This window comes from Chelonia mydas, chromosome 4 (assembly GCF_015237465.2).
Source record: "Chelonia mydas isolate rCheMyd1 chromosome 4, rCheMyd1.pri.v2, whole genome shotgun sequence".
In the NCBI taxonomy this organism is placed as follows: Eukaryota; Metazoa; Chordata; order Testudines; family Cheloniidae; genus Chelonia; species Chelonia mydas.
In genome coordinates, this window is record NC_057852.1 from 16,284,324 (window position 1) to 16,307,387 (window position 23,064).

General features: G+C 40.8%; 1 protein-coding gene across 2 annotated transcripts in view; it reads left to right on the forward strand.

Moving 5' to 3' along the window:
- ANXA3 (annexin A3) overlaps window positions 1-23,064 on the forward strand; it is a 34,728-nt gene that overhangs the window by 6,672 nt on the left and 4,992 nt on the right. For both annotated transcript variants that reach the window (XR_006290383.1, XM_027831947.3), the window contains exons 3-10: window positions 9,099-9,186; window positions 10,803-10,897; window positions 11,705-11,818; window positions 12,857-12,947; window positions 19,181-19,260; window positions 20,134-20,190; window positions 21,367-21,460; window positions 22,557-22,652. Coding sequence is in view for 1 of the 2 variants with exons in the window: in XM_027831947.3 (XP_027687748.1) it covers window positions 9,099-9,186; window positions 10,803-10,897; window positions 11,705-11,818; window positions 12,857-12,947; window positions 19,181-19,260; window positions 20,134-20,190; window positions 21,367-21,460; window positions 22,557-22,652 (715 nt within the window). In the remaining variant the exon portion in view is untranslated. The remainder of the gene's footprint in view (window positions 1-9,098; window positions 9,187-10,802; window positions 10,898-11,704; window positions 11,819-12,856; window positions 12,948-19,180; window positions 19,261-20,133; window positions 20,191-21,366; window positions 21,461-22,556; window positions 22,653-23,064) is intronic.

A 23,064-nucleotide genomic window follows, 5' to 3' on the forward strand; every position in this document is an offset into this window, starting at 1 on the left:
GAATCAGGAACTACCCTTTTCTGGGACTTTTTACTAGCTGGCCTCTGATCCCGACCTTGCACAGAGTGTGGAGTTCCTGTTTCTTTCAACAGCAGGTTCTTACAACATGAACGCATTTTGTTGCAGCTGTAAATCACCATGTTGATGATTTGCTTTTCAAACATCCTTCTTGACTAGGATGGAGACCTTCTAAATAATAAGTATAACCTTTGAATGAAGGGAATAATGCATATGAAATAAGGGAGAAGGTTGCTGAGGGGGGAAGATCTTAAGATGTAAAGGACTAATGTTTGATTTAGGGGGTGGTAGAGTATTTACTGTGCAAGGAAAGCATGAGGCCTCAAGTGATTTCATCTGAAGTATGAATATTTGAGATTTGGCCTATTTCATGCATTCATTAAAAGATGGGGGTTTTCTGGCTGGAGAAGGAAAGGAAATGTTACTGTCATACTTTGATCCTTGTATTTTTCATAAGACCTAACACTGTCTAATGTGAAGTACTCTTGGATCTCTTCAGTTGACATCTGTTAGCCTGTGGTGCTAATTCAGTGTTTCAAAACTATTTTGTTTTACTCTGACAGTTTTGCAATACCCCACAAATTCTCAGTTTTGCTGTATCAGAACTTTGGCAAATCTTCAACTGTGAGGAAATGGTATTTGAGGCACGAGTCGGTTACTTGTAAAATAGTCACTTTTCAAGGTGTGGCTTCATCTGTCCCATTCACACTAACCCAGGTGGTTAGTGACTGTCTTAATGAGTGTGGCTACCTTTCTGGTTTACCATATACCACCACCATTCCCCCCCCCCCCCCCCCCCCCCGCCCCGGTTGCTGGAAAAAACAGATTGTAGATTCCATACTTGGCTACAGTTTTTCAGCCTATCTTTCTCTTTATTAAAATAAATTGAGATTTGTAGAACATCAGACGCTTATGAAACTTGAACACAGGAATTGCCATACTGGGTCAGCCTGGTGTCCAGTGTCCTGTCTCTGAGGGAAGGTCTACACTTAAAATGCTGCATTAGCACAGCTGGAGCACTTAAATGAAGGCACTGCTACACCAACAGAGGAGAGTGTAGTTACTCCACCTCCCTGAGAGGTAGTAGCAATGGAGAAGCACTCCTGTCAACATAGCACACTTTAAACAGGCAGTTAGGTCGGTATAACTTTGTTGCTCAGGGGTGTGGATTTTTCACACCCCTGAGCAATGTAGTTAGACCAGTGTAGACCAGACCAGACCTGACCTGAGTCTCAGTGTTTTGGGGATTCTCGCATCTTCACCTAAAAAGGACAATTAGACTGTTTTCCAGCTCTGGATGTCTTAGCCAGCCATGCAAATTGACCAAATAACTACCAAGGCTGTAAAGATAGTAGCTGGTTGTAGAGTAACTTTCCCACCTGCTCTCAAAATGCTGAAGGTGGGATGATTTAGTGAGATTTTTTTAAAAGGTTTATTACTGTAGCAGGCTGGACTGACACATTCACAGTCTACAGCAGTAGCTTATGTGATTAAACTTTAGAAATAAACAAGAATATTTGGATTTTTTTTTTTTTTTTTGGCCTGGATAAACTAGTGAAAGATATAAAACTCAAGAAATTTTGGTAGCAAAAATAATTGGAACTCTTGAAATTAAATGACAAATTCAACCTGAACTTGTCTCACTGTGAAAAGCGCTGCACTCAATGCCTCCTCTAGTCTGGACATCTATTCTGCATGATTAGGCACTCTCCCTGCAATTGATAGCACATGGGTACCATTGCACCCCCACAGAACTCAGTGACTCCATGTGGGTGCAGCAATCCACCTATGCACTGGCACTGTGAAGAGCAGATTTTTTTTGCTAATTCACACAGAACTGGGAGATACCTTGCCAAGTAAATGAGCAAACAATTTTAAAAAATGGGTATTGAATTACAAAATGGACTTAATTTATTTTATCACCGTTTTCTCTCACGTCTAAATTTCTGGGACATCATAGTATACTGGTAAACATTATCACAGTTTATTTTCTAAAAAATTAGTGAAATCTTAGGAGATCCTACAACCCTTACCTTTAATGTAATACAGCAACTCTTTTGAATTGGTTTTAATTGGGTGGTTTTTATTTTCCATGAGTATCATTCTCTCTGTAGAGGAGACCTTAAAGCACCTAAAGGTACATCCACACTGCAGTCAGAGGCTACGAATAGCAGCATGAGCTAGTCACGTCTCTGGCAGGCTTGTACTTGAGCCGCAGCTGACACTGCTATGGCTTCACTTCTGTTGGAACCCAAACTAGCGAGACATTAAGCTAGCTCAGGTATGTCTACACATGCTGAAATCACACCTCTTCATCTGCAATGGGACTTCTGCTCCTAACTCACTTAAATGCTTTTTAAAATCCTGTTTTTATCATTATCATTCATAGGTATTCATATCCAGAATCTGATTGATTTGGGGTGCTTAATCTGCTTGTAGGCAGATGGCTTTCTTGTTTTTGTTTTGTTGTGGGACAGGAAGGGATAAGGAAGAGAAACTTGGCTCAGCACTGCAGTCCACATGCAAGGCAGAAGTCCCACCAAAGCCAAAGGAAGTCATGCCTGGGTATGGGATGCAAGATCAGTGCCCTTTTGGTTACTTCCCGTGATTTAGTTTCGACCTGCATTCAACTACACTTCCTCAGGACAAGCAGAGGGTTATCTCAATAAAGTGAATGTGTGCCAAAAATAGCAGAGACTTTGTCTTCGGGATAACTGTATATACAGTGCACCACTCTACTGGCAATGCAGTGTTGGTGGGAACAATCTCAGGAAAGTGCTAGCCATGTATACTTATTATTTCTGTCAATGCTTTGAGCCCAGACATGTCCAGAACAGTGGAACAGATAGGAGTGCAGAATCAGGACATTTTTTTTAAATGATGTAACTAAGTCAACATTCCTGAAAGACTGAGGTCATAGCCTGTTTGCTTTTTTTCTCCACACCCACAAGGATATAGCCCTGTTTCCTCATTTAAAGAACTTAAATACAAGCAGGGCAAGGAAATGAAATAGGATTCTGGTTATGGATTTCCTGTCTTATGTAGCTGATCAGTGCATTTTTTTTTTTTTTTTTCAAAGCTTGTCCAGTTTCTTCCCAAGATTTTTCACTCGCACTGCCTTATAGTAACCTTTCAGTGGGAGGAACTGAAATATCCTCAATCCAGTGCTCTTTCAGCAGACTGCCATTAGATGACATTTTCTAGTTCTTCATTTTATTAGTTGTATTACAACAGTGCCTACAGACTGCAGCTGAGACTAGGGGCCCATAATGCTAGGCTCTGTACAAAGTCCCAGCCACAGATTTTACAGTCTAAATTAGTCAACATAATTGAACTGGCTAAGTGTTGCCTCGAAGGGGGGTGTGTGTGTGGAGCTGGAGCTGGACTACAGGAAGGGACAGTCTCCTGTGATAGACCCTGGAGGAAAGAAACTCCTGGTAGAAAGCCTTGGGAGTTGTGGCTGGGTAGGGAGCCCCCACTGGAAGTTTTGTTTGTTTTGTGAGCTTGATTGTTTAGACAACAAATGGAGGCCGGAGGTAAAGGCTGAAGACTAATCTGGGTGTGGCTGATAATTCATCTGGCTGGTGAGGAAAGTTGCCAGCTTCCATACCAATTGTGAGAGAGCACCAAAAAATGGGGGAGAGGGACTGTGTTGGTATTGCCATTTTTACAGATGTAGAGCAGCATTTCCCAAACTTTTTTGGCCACAGAACACTTTTTAGCCTATTACGGAATTATAATATTTTGTAGTTGTTCGGTTTTCAAATTAAAAAATTGCGTTATTTATGCTCAAATATATTTTATTTTATAAAACAAAGCAAAAATACAAATTTAAAATAACTTGAACAATTTCTAACTGGAAGCACGTATAAAGTAGTACAGAAATCAAGTGCAAGAGTCAAAATTAAATGCTAGATTCTTTCATGGAACTACCTATTCACGTTGTGCAGAACACCAGTGTTCCGCGGAACACAGTTTGGGAAACACTGATGGAGGGAATTGAAGCACAGAGGAGCTAAGTGACTTGGCCAGGTCCTCACAGGAAGCTTGGGGCAGATGGCAATTAAAAACAGACCACCTGAATCCCAGTCCAGTGTCGTCTTCATACACAAGGCCATGCTTTCTTCAAAGCATAAACATATGCTGGCAGAAATGGAGATGGCTGACAAATGTCTGTTTCCTGCTTAGTGAATCAATGTGTATACATGTTGGGCCAAATTAATTGACTGTGGTGAGCTTACATGGGAGAGAATTGGCCCTTTGTGCCCACTGTATGCAGTGGCTTTAGTACGCTTACTTTTATCTCCCATTCAGTTTACCTCTACTGAATCTGTCACTTCTTAGCAATATTTTTCTATGTTTAAACTGACTGCTAGTTATATTTGGATTTCAATTTTATTGAATCCCCCTCTGCTGCACCCACCAGCCCCCAATAAAGAGAGAATGGGGGCGGGGGGAAGACGGAGAGGAGAGCAACACCTCAGTTTCCTTCTGCTAGGAGTTAGTCAAACATTTTTTTAAAAGTTAGACCAAAGCTTTTCACTTTTTGTCTGAGGTTCCTCTGCCCCAAAACGTCACCTGCTCTTTAGTGGTCCAGTCAGCCAAGTGGCTGTGCCAAGCTTCTCTCCCTGGACGCAGTCTGCTCTTCAGTCTAAGAAGGATGAGTTGTTTAGCTACAAGCGCTTGAGAAATCTTTAAGTTCTTTAAGACTTAAATCCAAAGAAGTGTTTCGTGGACTAAGTTACCAAATGTCACCTATCAGACAGTATTTGACCCTTCTTTTCTGAAAACATGGATCAGGTAATGTTGTCAATTACCAGGTTTAGGTAGTTAAAATATGTGCCTAATCTCAGGCTGGCTACCAGTGAAAATGCACAATGCTTGACAATCTCGGCAGAGACCCCCTAGGGTAGAGTGGGCAGGGAGACTGCGCTCAGTCTCCAACCGTGTGTCCTTTTGGGTCAGGGACAGGGTTGAGGAACGCTGTTGGAGTAGTGCAAGGGAGCTGGCACTGCTGCCAGGGTTTTAAGTGTTCTGTTGCTGAGGAGAAGATCTAGGTTTCCAGAGCTGCAAGAGTTAATAAACTTCTCCTTGCATACCCTAAATATGTTTGGGTGCTAAATACATATTAAATTACCCTACTTGTCATGTTGCTTCTAATAAAAAAAAAATAATGTGATCTGAGTAATTAGTGTTAATTTCAATCTTGTTAATACAAATTAATAATCACTCTGGGACTCTACAGTTCAATGTTAACCACTGGAGCTCTGTGTACTGCCTTATTGGATATTCTAGGAAGGAAGATCATGTTCAGATTATCCCATATTGAACTACAAAAACAATGATAGGGGTGTCCTATTGGGACCCAGAGGTTATTCCGTGTCAGAGTCTGAGACTGAATCTTACCACTGCTGTTGTTTCAAAGTAAATCTTCCCTGTTTATGTATTTCATTAAGGTAGCCACACTGGACAGTATTTTTGTCAGCAGGCAATAATTCACAAGATATACATTAGTAGCTGGGGAATAACTTGCTTGTGTTTGACATATGTTCACCAAGAAGTGCTATTAACTTTTGTGGGAACGAGGTGTAGCGAAGGAGTCTGTGATGAAGGCAGTAGTTGTACAATAATGTTGCACCATATCCTGGTATTAAACAATACTCCAGGAGTTGCCAAACAGCCTATACAGGGAAGCTTACTGCTATTACTTTCATGAGGAAGTTTCACCTTCAGATCTGTATCTAAACTAACGTTAACGCTTTTTTGTCTTTAATTCGATAATTATATATAGCAATCCTTTAAGTATAGCAGCACTTGATTAATCATAACCCCGCCCAAATGTTTTACTGGTGAGGGGGGGGGGGGAGGGGAGCCAACTTCAAAAGTGTTCAGCTTGCAAAGTTTCCTAATACAGGGTGATGATTACACTCCATTCAGTTAGTAAAGACAAAATCAAGTGTCTATGAAAACAATGTTAAACACTTCAGGAAAAGCAAAATCAAACTGTCCATACAGCTCAGTGGGGGGCAGGGGGAAGGAAATCACATCAGTGTCAATCTGGGGAGAAAAGAGATGATTTGAAGGTAAGTAAAACTGTCTCGATATGTAACAATATACACTGTAAAAACAGAGTGAAAACTTCGCGGAGCAGCATCTTGTGGGATTTTTATTTGTCATTGTTTGCCATGCCCACCTGAAAGCTTGAAAATTAAAATTTTTCATTGAGTTTGTAACATCCAGTTAGTAAATACGTTTGGTTTGTATTTCTAATGGTAATTAAAATCGACAGTGTAGCACTTTTCATTTACCTCCTTGTAATTGACATGAGAGGTCTGTAACAGGTATGGCAATTTCTTGCAATATCTTTGGGAGATCTTATTGAATTAAGTTTAAATAGCTTTGGAGTCCACTGTATTTTAAATGCAAAGTTAATGTATTGTTGTGGGAATGTGTAACTCACTCTCTCTAGGAGGGAGATGTGGCCAGTGTAAACCCTGGGAAGTGTTATGAGCTTTAGAAGACTATTTCATACAGTGTGCCAGATGAGAAGGAACTTTTGGGACAAAGTTGTGAGTTTCCTAAGAAATACCTGGGGGGAGATGAATGCAAAGTCCCACCTCCATACTCCACCTTCTGAAGCTATCCCTGAGGAGAGAATCAATCTGACTGATACAAGGTCTCTGAAGATCAAAGACCCCAAGTGTATAAAGAAAAGGTTAACTTATGCATAAGTGTGCTTGTTCAGAGCTAAGGCAGTTATGAATTTGATTCAGTTTGAAGGACTGATTATCTACCAGAGTGCTTGTTTTCATGTGTTCTCTGTAATGCTTTCACCTTAAGAATAAATCTGCTTGCAGAGAAAGGGATGTGAGGTAACTTATAACTGTGGGTAATTAGGCTGTTTGCTTTGTCCTCAGTGGCTATAAAGCGCAGGCGCAGGCCTGTGTAGGCAGTCTGACGTGTTAGGGAACACAGTGCAGGCTGCACAATTCCTTGCCTCCAAAAACCGTGATCAGGAGGAAGAGAGACACAGGTGTCTGCCCAAGAAAGGTGAGGGCCGATGAGCCCAAAGCCTCGAATAGGTGCCCTTACTGACCATGAGGGGGAAACACAGGTGCAGTTTCCCAGAACTGTGATACTTTCTGTGTAGCCTTGGAAATAAGAACTATAACTGCTACTGCAAAAGAAGCTCACAATGTGTCTCTGTTCAATGATACGTGGTTTTTAATCTTTCTGTGGCCAGTGGCTCTTAACTTTAATAAGATCATTAAACTGCATAGAGTCCTTTGTATCAGGTTTCAGTAACTTTAAAGCAGGTCAGAGTTGAGGCTTAAACCAAGCTATTAATGGAATTATTTTAATATAAAGATTTGTGCTAAGGCACTGAGTGGAACTAGCTAGAGTATGAGAAGTGGGGTGGGGGGGGGGAGGTGAAGCTTTTCAACATCTGTGGATTCACTTGAGTCCTGACCTGTGCAACCCCTTCTGTTTCCGTCCTGGCCTTCTCTTGAGGAGTGATTGCTAACCGTACTGTGTTGTGGTACGTTAGTGATGTGTACATGTGCAAACAAATCTTTGAAAGTTGCCACTGATTGCCGTGGTGCAATTTTTTGGGGTGCCCAGTTTGATACACCAAGGCCCTGAATCTCATTAGATGAACTATTGCAGCTCCCATAGTTCAGCTGGATTTGTGGTTGCTCATCATCACTTCTGAAAATCAAGGCTATGATGTTTCAGGTTGGTCCCTGTCAAAATATTGACATGAAATTGACACATCCAAAATCAGGTTCCACTTTGAAAAATTTTGGCTATCCCAGGTAAGATGAAAGTATCAAACTCACTTTCCCTTTTATCCCCCAGCAATTGAATTTAGGTCATTTTATGTGAGCCACTAACCCACTACCCTAATGCACCATCCACCAATGAGTCAATAACCCTTTTACTTCAGATACATTTTTCGCTGATATTCTGCACAATTTGGGTGTAGTGGGGAAAGAGGATTTTGGCTTATAAAAAGCAGTGTTTGTACCTTTTTCTAACAATGTAGAAGCTCTTTGTTAAAAAAAAATCCAGGCTTTTGATCAATGTAGCTAGTGTCCAGTGTGAATTAGATCTATTTAACCATAAATTGTATTCAGCAACGTGATGCAATCCAATTTCTTTTCCCTGTTACCACCCAAACCTAATTTTGCTTGCTTTAAAAATGATCGTCTTCCCTCCGGCACATTGGTGTTTTGTGGGGAAAGCAATGTAATTATGATTGAGATTAAAGTAACTTGCTTTGCTATAATCTGATTATTTTTGTTTTTGTTTGAAATTTATATTCCAGTCATGCCCAGAGGCCTCACTGAAAGTTATTTCAATATTTAGAATTTCAAGCCTGTGCAGTCGCCATTTCCCCTGTGTGTCAATGCTAGAGCTTTCCTTCAATTTAATACAAAAAGGGTTATCCTGGCATGGAATTTTCTCTCTTTAATAATTAATTAATTAATATAATAAAAAAAGCAGGGGGGGATAGGGGGCAACAAATCTCCGCATCACTAATCAAGACGATGAATGCTTCAAAAAGCCTGTGAACAGGAGATATATTGGCACCAGCCTTGCTGGTGAATCTGCCAAAAATGAGTGTCTTTTGCTACAGAAATAAGTTTGAAAAAACACGTCACCATGGTTTAATAAATCATTGTGCATATATAACCCACTGGTGAGTATGTATTATCATATCCCCAGAGGATATGAGATGTTACAGGCTCCAGCTACAGCATCTGGGCTTTTTGAGCTGCCACAGCTTGCGTTATCCTTTTTGAACTGGGGACCTCTGGAGCCATCTCCTCATTTTATGGATGGGGAAACTGAGGCAAGGTTGCATAAGGCCAGTGAGAGAGTTGATATCAGAGCTGTGATTAAAATGTGGGAAATCTGCACTCCCAGTGCTGAGCTCAATTAAATTTTAAACACTAGTTTATTGTTGCCATGGTGAAAATATGAAGCAACTGAAAACAGTTTGTCAAACTTCGAACCTAAAACTCTTTGGGGATTTTTGTTGCTGTTAGATCTCAAAATGTTGTTTTGATCTCTAGGTTGGAAGCAGAGGAACCATTCGAGATTATACAGGTTTCAATGCATCCAAGGACGCTGAAACTGTTCGGAAGGCAATTAAAGGAATTGGTAAATATGTATCTAAGTTTCACTCCTATATTGTTACAGAAAAGCAGATATGGTATTCTGTGTGTCAGGTTTTGCACAGAAATGCTGGAATTTGGTGTGCCATAAAAACAGACATACTGGGTCAGACCAATGGTTCATCTAACCCAGTATCCTATCTTTTGACAGTGGCCAATGCTAGGTGCTTGAGAGGGAACAAACAGAACATGTAATCATCAAGAGATACATCCTCTGTCATCCACTCCCAGCTTCTGGCATCCCTGACCATCTTGGCTAAAAGCCATTGATGGACCTATCCACCATGAACTTACCTAATTCTTTTTTGAACCCTGTTATACTGTTAGTCTTCACGGTCTCCCCTGGCAATGAATTCCACAGGTTGACACTGAAACATTTCCTTCTGTTTATTTTAAACATACTGAATATTAATTTCATTGGGTGAACCCTGGTTGTTCTTATATAAAGTAGTAAATATTTCCTTATTCACTTTCTTCACAGGAGTCATGGTTTTATAGACATCTATGAGATCCCCTCTTAGTCGTCTCTTTTCCCAGACGAGACATCCCAGTCTCTTTAATCTCTCTCCTCATATGGAAGCTGTTCTGTACCCTTAATCGTTTTTGCTGCCCTTCTCTGTACCTTTTCCAATTCTAATACATCTTTTTTTTTTTTTTTGAGATGGGGTGGCCAGAGCTGCACACCGTATTCAAGGTGTAATGCCTCCATGCAATCAGTAACTATGATGACTGGGCAAGTTCACATTTTGATAAGGTGGTACTACTTCAGCCACCTCATAGACATTAAGGTCAGAAGGACCATCATGATCCTCTAGTCTGACCTCCTGCACAATGCAGGCCACAGAATCTCACCCACTCACTCCTGCAATAAACCTCTCACCTATGTCTGAGCTATTGAAGTCCTCAAATCATGGTTTAAAGACTTCAAGGTGCAGAGAATCCTCCGGCAAGTAACCCGTGCCCCACACTGCAGAGGAAGGTGAAAAACCCCCAAGGCCTCTGCCAATCTGCCCTGGAGGAAAATTCCTTCCCAACCCCAAATAAGGCAGTCAGCTAAACCCTGAGCATGTGGGCAAGACTCACCAGCCAGACACCCAGGAAAGAATTCTCTGTAGTAATTCAGGTCCCACCCCATCTAACATCCCATCACAGGCCATTGGCCCTATTTACCATGAATATTTAAAGATCAATTAATTGCTAAAATCATGTTGTCCCATCATACCATCTCCTCCATGAACTTATCGACTTTAATCTTGAAGCCAGATAGGTCTTTTGCCTCCCCTGAAAGCCCCCTGACACTAAGATCTCTGGCTAGGTCTCATCTCCATTTGAAGGGGTTTTTGCCTTCTCCTTTTCTGTTTGCTTTCAGCCAGTGCCCAGGATGGAGATTAGTTTCAGAACAAATTGACAAATCAGTGAGGACGACTTGGTTACTAAAACGCTTCCTTGCTGAAGTATAAAAGTGAATAATATGCCTCTTTTCCCAGTGAATTCAAGCGAGTTGGAATAACTCATTTTAGTTTCAGTGCATTAGGAGTTTTGTTGGGTTGTGTAAAAAAACTGGGAGTTGAACAACCTTGAGTAAAATGATTTTTCTTTCAGGGACGGATGAGAAAACACTGATCAGCATCCTCACTGAGAGATCAAATGCTCAGCGGCAGCTGATGGCTAAGGAGTACAAGGCAGCTTCAGGAAAGGTACAGCTTGGGGAGGATAGCTGACAGTAAAAATATCCTGTAGCATCTTCATTATGCAAAACTAATCTGTATGTGCACAAACCTAATATTGCTTAATTATGAGACAGGATATGAGAAATGAATACATTTAAGTAACTCATTTGAATTTATAGCTAGCTCTGAGAATAAAGAAGGAACGCTTTGATTAGGAAAAAACTAACCAATACAAACTCTTTTCAGTGCACCATTAAGCAATGAAGCATGTGCTAAACAAGGAGCCAAACAAGTGCCCCTGTTTCAGTGTGGACTAGGCACTGAAATAAAGTAACTCTTACCGTTTATTTTTGGGAAGATGACAAATGAGTTAAGGCTGGGAGTTAAAAGGTCCCTTTTCCAGCATCTGCAGTTGCCCTTTCCCGGACCAACTAACACATGAATCTGATTCTCTGCCTCCTCCATTTTCTCTTGAGAATCAGTATATCTACATTTCTGGGGTGGGGTTTTTTTTTATTTTTTGTTTGTTGTTGTTTTTTTTTTTTTAAGACATAAAGTGGGCTGACCTTAATTTAGCCTTAATTTTGAAAGAGTGGAATTAGCTTTCTAAATAATAGTAGTGGTTTGTGGTTTTTTTGTTTTTTTGTTTTGTTTGGAAGGAAACTTCAAAAAGCGACACAGCCATGATCAAGATGCTTCTGAAAGTAGAAATGATTGAGGAGAAGCAGGGTGGAATTATTCCAATAGCAACAACTAAACTTGCCATTTCATCTGGAAATAATGTGATCTGTGAAAGTGCAATCTAATCACCCTGGGTCTTGCCTGTTTGTTTAGGACCTGAAAGATGACTTGAAGAGTGATCTCTCTGGCAATCTGGAGCGTGTTATAGTTGCACTTGTAACACCACCAGCTGTGTTTGATGCTAAACAGCTTAAGAAATCCATGAAAGTAAGTCTGCAAGTAAATGTTTTTACTTTTGATTTAGAGCGTTTAGAAAGAAGGTAAATATTTTGTAAAAAATTTCAAAGGAAATGAAATTTTTTTTTGTTTAAAATTTTCCATTACATTTTTTCCAAATGAAAAAAATATTTTAGTTTCAGTAGGGAGAGGAAAAACACTAACATATTTTTATGATTGCGGTGGGGAAGTGAGGGTTCCACACATCTGAAATGACTTTTTTTTTCAAAATATTTCAAAAAAGTTTCATTGAGAAAACAACAAAAAGTAACCAAAACCAAATTTTCACTGAAATCTTTGTTTTGGTCAAAATGGAATTTTTTAAAACCAAAATTGAAATTGTCTCTACTCCTTAGTTTGTTATGCAAAATATCAGAGTGATGGAAAAATTAGTCCATTTTTTAGGTGTCATATTGGCGGGCTATAACATTTTTGTAGTGTTTCAGTTATAAGTAGGCAGGGGAAACCATGCCACAATTTATTAGCTATTCATTGCCGGAAACTGTTTTCAATTCCTGTCTTTGTTGTAAGTGGGGATATGAGTTTGGTGTTCTGCTGCCTATTTCTATTTCAGGTCACTAAAACAACACTTAATGTGGCATGTCTGCTCTGTGCTCAAGTCCTCAGATTAGAATGTCAAATGTGTTGAAATGTAGGAGTGACCTGCATTCTCAGAGCTGCATGTGGATTCTAGCAGAACCTGGTGTCTATTATCACTGGCTCGTTCCCTTAGTTGCAGATTTGAGAAACAGCTCATTAGGTTTAATAATCTCTTGATAGGATCAAATAACTTTTCATTCAGTAGTTGAATCTTTTCACAAACTTTATTTCCTTGCTCATGTGAATTGCGTGAATTTTGATATTTGAAATCACAGTATTTTGGGTATTACAATGTGTGATGTTCACAATTCATGCTTATGTTCACTTGAAACTAATCCCCAAAAAACCACTATAAAAACTGTGTATTTTTTTTCCTTGTCAACTGTATGTGATTGGTTTTTTTTTGTTGTTGTTGTTGTTTTGTTTAAGGGTAGTGGAACTGACGAAAAGGCACTGATAGAAATCCTAGCCTCCAGGAGCAGTAAGCAAATGAAAGAGGTATCCCAGGCATACTATACAGGTAATGCTTTCTCGCACGTGTATATTAATACCATTACCTGATTGCATCCTACCCAGTGCTCGATAACCTACTTGAAGTGATCTATGAAAAGTGACTCTTTTGAATTTGGAAAGTTGAGCTTTGGATACAAAAAGTATTTTTCAATAATTGCAGTCTTTACAAAAGATTCAGCGTACTGTGCGGTTAACAGATGCATGCGCTCTGCATGTAGTACCACTCCAATACCTACAGGACTGAATTCCATGTTTAGGAACAAATTTGCTTTTTAAGAACACACTGTGCAGGCAGCTCCTATTGAAATTAGAGCTGTGTGCAAGCATCTGAGGGCAAAAATTTACCCTTGCAGCCAAATTCCAGTTTCAGATGCATGGCTTGGCCAGTAATGGATTTTTTTTCTTCCCTATGGAATGTGATGATGTGCTCATTTATATCTTGCATATTAGGCTCTTTCCCTTTAGAGTTGTGCGTGCAATTACTTTAAAGTGCACAGTACAAACAGCAACTAATAGGAATGACTTTAAAATTTGTCTTTTTTCATTATAAGCTCCGCTTTCAGGAGCGAATGACTCGGCCATACAAACTCTTGGCAAATAAACTTTGGCATATGAGTCTGGGAGAATTATTTTAATAATTGATGCACTTCTGAATCATGTGTATTTACCGAACAGCACGTGTCTGAACATACCTAATATAAAGTTTAAGATGCTGCGGGGGAGGGTGCTGGTTTCTGAAAACTTTGTGGGTCAGATGCTCCTCTGCGTTCTGGCCCCTTTATGCTGCTCTTACTGGCCCATTTGTGCCATCAAGCCACTGGCTCTACCCAGGTGACGATTACGCCAGTGTCCCAATTGTGAAGATCTAGCATCGTGGTCTCCTATGCCACCCTCTCCCACAGCATAGGAATATTGAGGGGGCGTGGCCAGAGCACTCCTGTTACTCCAGTTTACCATACTTGCTCCCATAGCATATAGCCATCCAAAGTAACTGAGTATATCTAAGGCTGGTATTTGTTACACCAGGATTGGCATAGAACCGGTTCCATAATATGGGAGCTTCAAACAGCACCTTTGGGGCTGCCACTCCCGTTGTATCCAGTGGATGGATACCAGAGAATCGGGTCCATTATTGTTAGTGTTTTGGAAAAATGTGCAGAACCGATTGCTAAGCATTGCACTATGGCTACATCTACATTATGAGCTAGGGGTGTGATTGCCATCTTGTATATAGCTAGCTGTGCTAGCTCATTGAGAGCTAGAATGAGCTTAAACAGCCGTGTAGCTGCAGTAGCATGGGCAGCAGCAGTAAGACCAAGTATAAACCTGCCTGAACCTCACAGGTATGTACTCAGGGCATGTAAGCCATGCCACTGCCGCAACACTACTACTTGTACTCCCACTAGTTCTCACTGAGCTAGCGCGAGTATGTGTACGAAGTTGGGAATCACCCCCCTTGCTCATAGCGTAGCCTGTGTGATTCCACTGAAGAGCTGTTTCTTTGGCATGCATAGCATCCAGTAACCTAATGGTCTCATAGGTGTTAATTCTAGGATAGACTGAGGTTTCTAAGTAAATATGTTTCAATGTTTTATTTGCCATACACATTCTCTGAGCAATTCATTGTCATGCTATTTTAAAAATACTGTCCATTTCAAGCAGAAACAGATTATTGAAAGGCTCCTGACAGCACTGCAGTAACTTTCTTGCAGCTCTCATTTTAAATGTTCATGTACCAGAACATGTGGTGTTGGGGGGGGGGGCGGTATGTGTGTGTACATAATTACAGGAAAACTTGATTTTTATTGCATTGTTTCTCATGGTAACTCGCAACAACTCTGCTCCTTTCCCAGGAGACTAATTGCTTAGCAGTATGGCAGGTGAGATTGATTTGAACATTAGAAGAGCAAACTGTGAAAGCATATGCTTGGAACAGATACATCTAATGTGTGGTACGGCCTTGTTTGGATTCAGACCTAGGAGATTTATAGTTTCTTGGGTGGTAGGCTAGTTAAAGTACCATATAAGGAGCAGTTTGAGTTGCCTACTGTAATGCATTATATAATCTTCTACAGGAAGCTTTGCAAACTGAAGGCAGGAGCTAAAACAAATGAAAAGCAAAAAAAGTTCCCTTTAATGAACACATCACTAAGGTAGTTCTGTCTGTTTGCACAGAAAAGCTCGTGGAGACAGAAGTATGGCGTATGTGAATAGGGCACTAGAATGAGAGCTGGGTTCAATGCCTACCTCAGACACAGATTTTCTTTGTGACCTTGGACAAGTTGCTTAATTTACCTTGTGCTTCAGGTCCTGTCTAAGATGAAGATATTTCCCTCCTCCCCGAGGTGTTGCAAGGATAAAATCCACAAGTGTCTGAGACTCTTGCATACTACAGCGATGAGGGTATATCAATGGCACCATCGCTCCTTACGGAGCATGGGGCGTGCGCCAATGAGTTATCTGATGGCTAATCAGTCCAGTGCATGAGTAACAGTCTTGTCCACAGCGCACACCCACGCACTAGCAATGCTCTGAATCCAAACAGCAGATTCTTTCCTCCTCTGACGCTGGTCATCACAAATCTTGATCCAATCCGCGTCACAATCCCTTGCTCCATCTACAAGCTGACTCCTCCAATCAGAGTGGTATTCTGCACTCCCTTCCCAGATTCTAAATGATACTAATCAGCTTTGCAAGCACCCTGAAATCTGCGCAGCGGTCTGCCTTTCTGTCTAGACCCTTCCCGAGCATCAGAGTACTGCACGCTCCTCAGGATCCTGTAATCCGGCATTCACTTGACATGTCCAAGCCACCTGAGTCTCTTCTTAATAATCAACATTCCCATGAATGTCATAGCAGCACGATTTAACACTTCCACATTTGTCACCCTGTCTTGCCAACTTATTCAAAGAATCTTACACAAGCTTCTGATATGAAAACTGTTTAGTCTTTTTTGATATTTTGGCACAAGTTGTCCATGTTTCAGCCATACTGAAGAGTGGATAAAACACATGTCTCCTGAGTATGGATTTTCACTTTAGTTGACAATTTGTTATTGTTCCAGGCTCTGTCTGGCAAAAGACCAAAGTTTCTGGCTGCTTTGCCGATTCTGCTAGTAAGCTCAGCATCAGGATCCACATTGTTGGTAACAATAGAGCCAAGGTAGCAAAATTAGTGAGCGGCATTTAGACTATCACCATCTAAGGTGATATCTGGAACTGGTTCTGAAGAGCCTTGGTGCATGATAGTCTTTTTCAAGCTTATTGCTAGCCCAAAGATTTTGCATGAATCGGAAAACTTGGTAATAAGATGTTGTAGAGCGTCAACACTGAGCCACAAATGTTGCATCATCTGCAAACAGATCTTAATATTTACTTCTCATTCCCACCTCAGCACACATTCCATGATGTTCAAGAAGGTGCCTATCTTGGCACCAGAGATGATGGAGGCTTGCTTAACATTGCAAGGTTCAGAGCTAAGGTGAAGGAGATCATCTTAAGGGACCTGTTTGCAGATGATGCAACCCTTGCAGCTCAGTGTTGAGGGCATATAAGTACCTAAATGATTAGGGAATTATGAAGATTATTAAAGGGGTAAAAATGTCAAATCTTCCATTGGTTCTCAAACACTGCTCTCAAGTTGGCAGCCCTATCACTTTTCATTGTAACCTGCGGTGTAACACTGCTGTCGTTGCAACACTTGAATTTATAAATGACTGTGTAAACCTAGAAATGGGGGAAATGGTAAATGTTTTGCTTTGTACCAAACTCAGGCTTGGGGAAATCTTTAAAACTGTTTTTTAAGAAAAAGGACATGGTTGTAGCATTAATTATCTGTTAAATGAGCAAGTAATAGTATAATAATGGCACAGTTTCTTTTTACTTCTCAGAATTTTAATTTCTATGTGCAGAACTCCTGCCATAGTTTCCAGGTGTGAGTTATAGGTCCCTCTTCTCCTAGCCAACATGGCAACAGCCTATCAGTATTATGGCCCCATCAGTCAGGAAGCAGGAGGTAAGAATGTCAATCAATTTTATATTTACAGAGAGAATCTAAGCAGTTGAGCATCTGCTTTGAAGCTGTAACAAGCACAGAGCAGCCTGCAAAGACCTTTGTTTCACCCAGTTACCCCTGTTTTGAGCCCAATCATTTCTATTTGACTAAAGCATATCTTCAGTTAAGGCTCCCAGTCTTGATTTGAAGACATCAAGAGATGGGGAATCCACCACTTCCCTTGGTAGTCTGTGTGACGGGTTGGGTCACAGAAACCCTCTTTGGGACTGCCACCTGATGTGCTGAGACTACCTCTGAGCCCTTTTTCCCTGACAGCTTGGGACTTCAGTGCCCTGCCTGGTTGTGCCAGACACGCTAGCCTGCTACAAACACAGACCCAGGTCTGAACCACATCCCCCAAAAGCCACAGGCTTAACTGAAAACAGCTTAAGAAGTGTTCCTGTCTCCAGCACTCCGATACCAACTCCCAATGGGGTCCAAACCCCAAATAAATCGGTTTTACCCTGTATAAAGCTTATACAGGGTAAACTCATAAATTGTTCGCCCTCTCTAACACTGAGAGAGAGAGATGCAGAGTGGTTTGCCTTCCCCCCAGGTATTAATCACTTACTCTGGGTTAATTAATCAGTAAAAAGTAGGATGTAAGTGGTTCCAAGTAGTAACAGACAGAACAAAGTGAATTACCAAGCAAAATAAAATAAAACATGCAAGTCTAAGCCTAGTACAGTAAGAAAACTGAATACAGATAAAATCTCTCCCTCAGATGTTTCAATAAGCTTCTGTCACAGATTGGATGCCTTCCTAGTCTGGGCACAATCCTTTCCCCTGGTACAGCCCTTGTTCCAGCTCAGGTGGTAGCTAGGGGATTTCTCATGACTGCAGCCCCCTTTGTTCTGCTCCACCCCCTTATATATCTTTTGCACAAGGCGTGAATCCTTTGTCCGCCTCTGGTTCCCACCCCTCCTTCTAAATGGAAAAGCACCAGGTTATAGATGGATTCCAGTTCAGGTGCCATAATCACATGTCACTGTAAGACTTCATTACCCACTTGCCAGCACACAGGTATATAGGAAGACTTACAAGTAAACAAGCCATCTACAGTCAATTGTCCTGGTTAATAGGAGCCATCAAAATTCCAAACCACCATTAAGGGCCCACACTTTGCATAATTACAATAGGACCTCAGTTATATTTCATATTTCTAGTTTCAGATACAAGAATGATCCATACATACAAATAGGATGAACACACCCAGTAGATTATAAACTTTGTAATGATACCTTACAAGAGACCTTTTGCATGAAGCATATTCCAGTTACGTTATATTCACACTCCTTAGCATATTTCCATAAAATCCTATAGAGTACAATGTCACAGTTTGTTCTAATGGTTAAACCCCTCACTGTTAGAAACTTGTCTGATTTCTAATTTGAATTTGTCTGGCTGTAACTTCCACCCATTGGTTCTTGTTATGCCTTTGTCCACCAGATTAAAGAGCCTGGTGTTTTTCTTCCCATAAAAATGCTTTTACACTGTAATCAAATAACCTGTCTTCATGTTGATAAACTAAACAGATGGAGCTCTCTAAGTCTCCCTCTGTGTATAGCATTTGTATTCAGCCCTCAAGTCACTTTTAAGACTTTTTTTTCTCTGCACCCTCTCCAGTTTTTCCACATTCCCCCCCCCCCCCCCCCCCACCAAAATGTGGACACCCAGAACTAGACATGCTATTTTAAGTATTGGTCTCACCAGTGCTGTAAATTATGGTGGGGGGAGCGGAATCACTTTCCAACTCACTATTTCCTTGTTTATACATCTAAGAATTGTACCCTTGTTCCCACAGCATCACACTGGAAGCTCATGTTGAGTTGCTTGTCCATTATGACCCCTAAATCCTTTTCAGACTCACCACTTTCCAGGATACAGTCCCCCATTCTGTAGGTATGGCCTGCATTCTTTGATCCTAGATATATGACCATGCATGTGACTGTATTAAGGGGAAAAGGCTGGATTGTGGGGCTAACGCATGTCGGTGGACTGATGGATCTTGCATAGTACCATAACATTGATATGTCAAAGTTGTTGCTGGGAGGATAAGGCTACAACAAATCCATTACTGGTCAATGATCTTTCCTTAACATCCAGATGCTTTTGCTAATCTTACCTTTGATTTTTTGTTTTTAAATTACAGAATTCAATAAAATGTTTGATTATTTTTGTTTTTAGTATATAAGAAGAGTCTTGGCGATGACATCAGTTCTGACACCTCTGGTGACTTCAGAAAAGCCCTGTTAACTCTGGCAGATGTAAGTTCCTTCAACTTAGTCAACATAATTACTGTACAGATTTGATATTTAGATTTTACTTGAAATTGTGAATATAGGCAGTCCTAGTGAATCGTCTGACAACTGATACAGTACTTATAGGGTGTGCATAGCTTTGCTTATTTAAATTTAAGGTAAGAGAGTGGCATTGTAGGTTAGAGTACTGATAGTTTCCCCTCGAGAGATCAGAGTCCCTATCTGGACTTGTTGGTTGAGATGGATTTGGTCTCCTCTTATCCTTGGCTACTTTTATACCAGTTACAGCACCATAGTTTTAGCACAAGTAACCATAACTGGCATCCTCTTCTTGGACTCTTAGCACCGTAGCAATTGGGGTGTTACAGATCAGGATTGAGGAGTTGTGTGGTGAAGCCAATGCCCAATTCATGCTGTGGCGTGGCTTTGACCTTTGCTATTGCATGCTCCGTTCAGGAGTACTAAATCCAAAGTTTGAAGGGTCAGGCTCTGTCCTATCCCATAAGAAGCAGAGTGATGCGGTTTTCCTCATTCATCGCTCTCCTATTGGATCCCAGCATTGTTGATCATGATGAGGGGGAGTCACTACTCCAGGCTTGTTTGGATGGGGGTGAAGTAAAGAGGAGAAATAGCAGGAGTGGTGGCTTTAGCCTTAGACCACACATGGAGGCCCCAAATGCTCGTACTCAACCTTCCCCACACAATGCTTTTAATGACACTTCAGACAAATTTTGGGCCTAGGAGGATGCTGGCAAGAGCTACTTTTTCACAATCCACAATAATTATTCTTGGGTGGGTGACTGGGAGAAGGTGTGACTATCTGAGACTTTCAAATTTTGCACTTTTATGGGCTTTAAAGTTCACTCTCCCTTATTGCAGGGCAGAAGAGATGAAAATGTAAAAGTGGATGAACATCTTGCAAAGAAGGATGCACAGGTACAGCAAAGCAAAACAGTGGCTGAACCAAGCTGGGCTTGACACGTAGATATAAAGTGTTCTCTATTGCAATACAAAATTATCTGCTAATCAGCATCTTACAGGGATGGCTCATACCCAAGAAATTCAGCATTTTGAACACCCCAAAATTGAAATGGAGTGGGCAGGGAGACCATCAGATTAGGACATGTGTGTAGTTTTTTTTTGTTTTCCTTCCTTCCCTATCTCCTTCCTATAACTGGCATTAGTTTTCTATATATAATCCGGTCTAGAGTACCCAGTTTCCCAATTTCCAACAATGCATTGTTAAACTGCTGTAGTAACCTTTGAAGTGTAAGTATTGCCATTTTATCTATGGTGAGAGCTAACATGAACATGGGTTTCTTTGAGGGGTTTTTTTTTTTTTAAATGGCCTATAGAGAAAGTTTCATTTTATTCAGACTTCCCATTAACAGTGTAAAACTTTGGATTGCCCTCTCCTTGCTGCCACCATGTGAGGTGCAGAATTTGGGCCCAGCAATGCTGCAGCTCATAACTCGCTCAAAACCTGCCTGGGGCTGCTATGTGAGTGGTGCTCATGGTATCCATAAAACACCATCCCCAGTTTGGCCAGTGGGAGGATTATAGTGAAGTCTTTGTCAAAGAAGACACCATAGCCACTGATGCCCTTGAGTGGAATGGATGGGGGGAAGCTCCAAGGAACCCCCATTCCTGAATAAGACATGTTTATAAAGTCCTGATTTGTATTTGATATATTGGAATTAACTCTAACATTCACTTTGTGATAAATTGCATCTTTCATAAAGCAAATATTTCCATTCTGTCATTCATAGAAAAATCTCCTTCTCACTTTGAATATGAATCCCTTAATGTCTGTCTTCCAACAGTAGAAGATGTTCCAATGTAGGTCAGTAGACAAGCAAGTTCTGCTTTGTATGGGGGGAAGAGAGAGAGAGAGAGAACTAGTTCAACTTTCCAGGCTTGAGTTTCAGCAGCCCATGACATCAACACCACAGCACTGCAGTGAAGTCCATTGCATCGGCCAGGTTCAGAATCCTGTCCTCCGAAAACTTATGGAAAATGCAGAGACTAGTTTGCAGTGGCATGGCTCAACAATCTTCTTTTGAGAAGTCTAGTCTAGTGGCCACAGTGACATTCTTTCTTTCCTTGCAATAGGTTCTCTATAGTGCTGGTGAGAAGAAATGGGGTACAGATGAAGATAAGTTCACTGAAATTCTGTGCCTCAGGAGCATACCTCAACTGAAATTAAGTATGAAATCGATTTTGGACCATTTTGTGATATTTCTTAGTAAATGATAATTATTTTCTATAGCCAAGCATCTTTATGTGTAATTTGGATTGAGGTGCCACTCACTGTTACTGTCCCACCATCACTTCCGTGGGTCCATCAGCTTTTGCTAAAGCTTGCAGAATAAAAATCCCTGAGTTTCTAGCTCTTATGGTTGTGAAGATAGGCAGTACTGTATCTGTTCACATATGGAAGGCTGCAAACTGAAACAATAGGTCTAAGAGGCGTGTATTGTCTTTGTTGAGTGTGCCACATATCAATGTGTATGTAGATTTGAAGTGGGCTCTTCCGGTGTAGTTTTACTCTAAGGTATTTTCATTCCCACTTTTGCAGGAGAAGAGATGAAAGTTTGATCTTAAACCCAGGCAGCAGGTCGTCTTTTACTTATCCCTGTTGCCAAAGACTGTGTGGATTGCATAGCATGCTTTAAATGTAATTGTTGGCATGTACAAATGTCATGCAGACTTGGGGACCAAGCAAGCCTCTGATAAGGAAGTAATTGTGTTTGCTATTTTGTGACTCACTAAATGCATCTTTGCCTTACGGCTGATGGAATGTGCTGCATGAGACACCCTCTTTTTTCATAAAGAAACCTGGGATTGTGAAAGCCTTCAGTGGATAAAATTTGTCTCCACCCCACTCAATATATTTGAGTCATTCTTAATTTTATGATTATTAAAGCAAGACCATTAGGTAAATGGGCTAACTGAAGTGGGGTCTGACATGCCGCATTAAAGAACAGAGGCAAACTGCCTTGAGAAAGAAAATGGTGAATGTTAAAATGATGGCCCTTGAAGGTTGTTTGTTCCTTAACAAAATTTCTACATATATACACCTTGATTAGGTTAGAATGATGGCTAATGTTGCTCTCATCATAGGGTATGTGTTCATCAAAGGCATGTTCCAAACAATATTGAAGGTAGTGGAAAGACTTCCGTTAGTTTCACTAAGGTTTGGATCAGACCCCAAATGGAGCCTGACGCATGAGAACATTGAGTCATTTCCTTGTGATAGTTTGATATACTTACTACGTATGTTTGTTTGGCTATCTTTTTAGCATTTGATGAATACAGGAACATCAGCAAGAAGACCATTGAAGAAAGTATACAGGGTGAAATGTCAGGGCATTTTGAGGATTTACTCTTAGCCATTGGTAAGATTCTTGGGGAGGAGGAAGACATGGCTGAAAACAAGCTGTGCCTTTTTAAACCAAAAAAAAAAAAAAGAGGAGGATAGGTAAAATATTAGTCTGAATACTTTGATTTACGGTGACTTTAGTTCTTGCTTTTAGTGGTAAGCAGTATCCCTGCATTAAGCATTGTAACACTGACTTGGGCTTACAAAGAGAAGAGAGAGCTTGTTAGTTCTGTAGCATATATTCAACTATGTTGATGTTTATAATTAGTACAGTGATAGCCTCTAGCAGCCCTAATCCTGGTCCAGGACTGCTTTGTGCTAAGTCCTATACACCAGGCACGCTCCTCACTTATACTGACTTTGCAAGTGCCAAAAAACCCTCAGCCATACTTGGGGATGTTTTTAGTAGTGACGCTAATGACTAATTT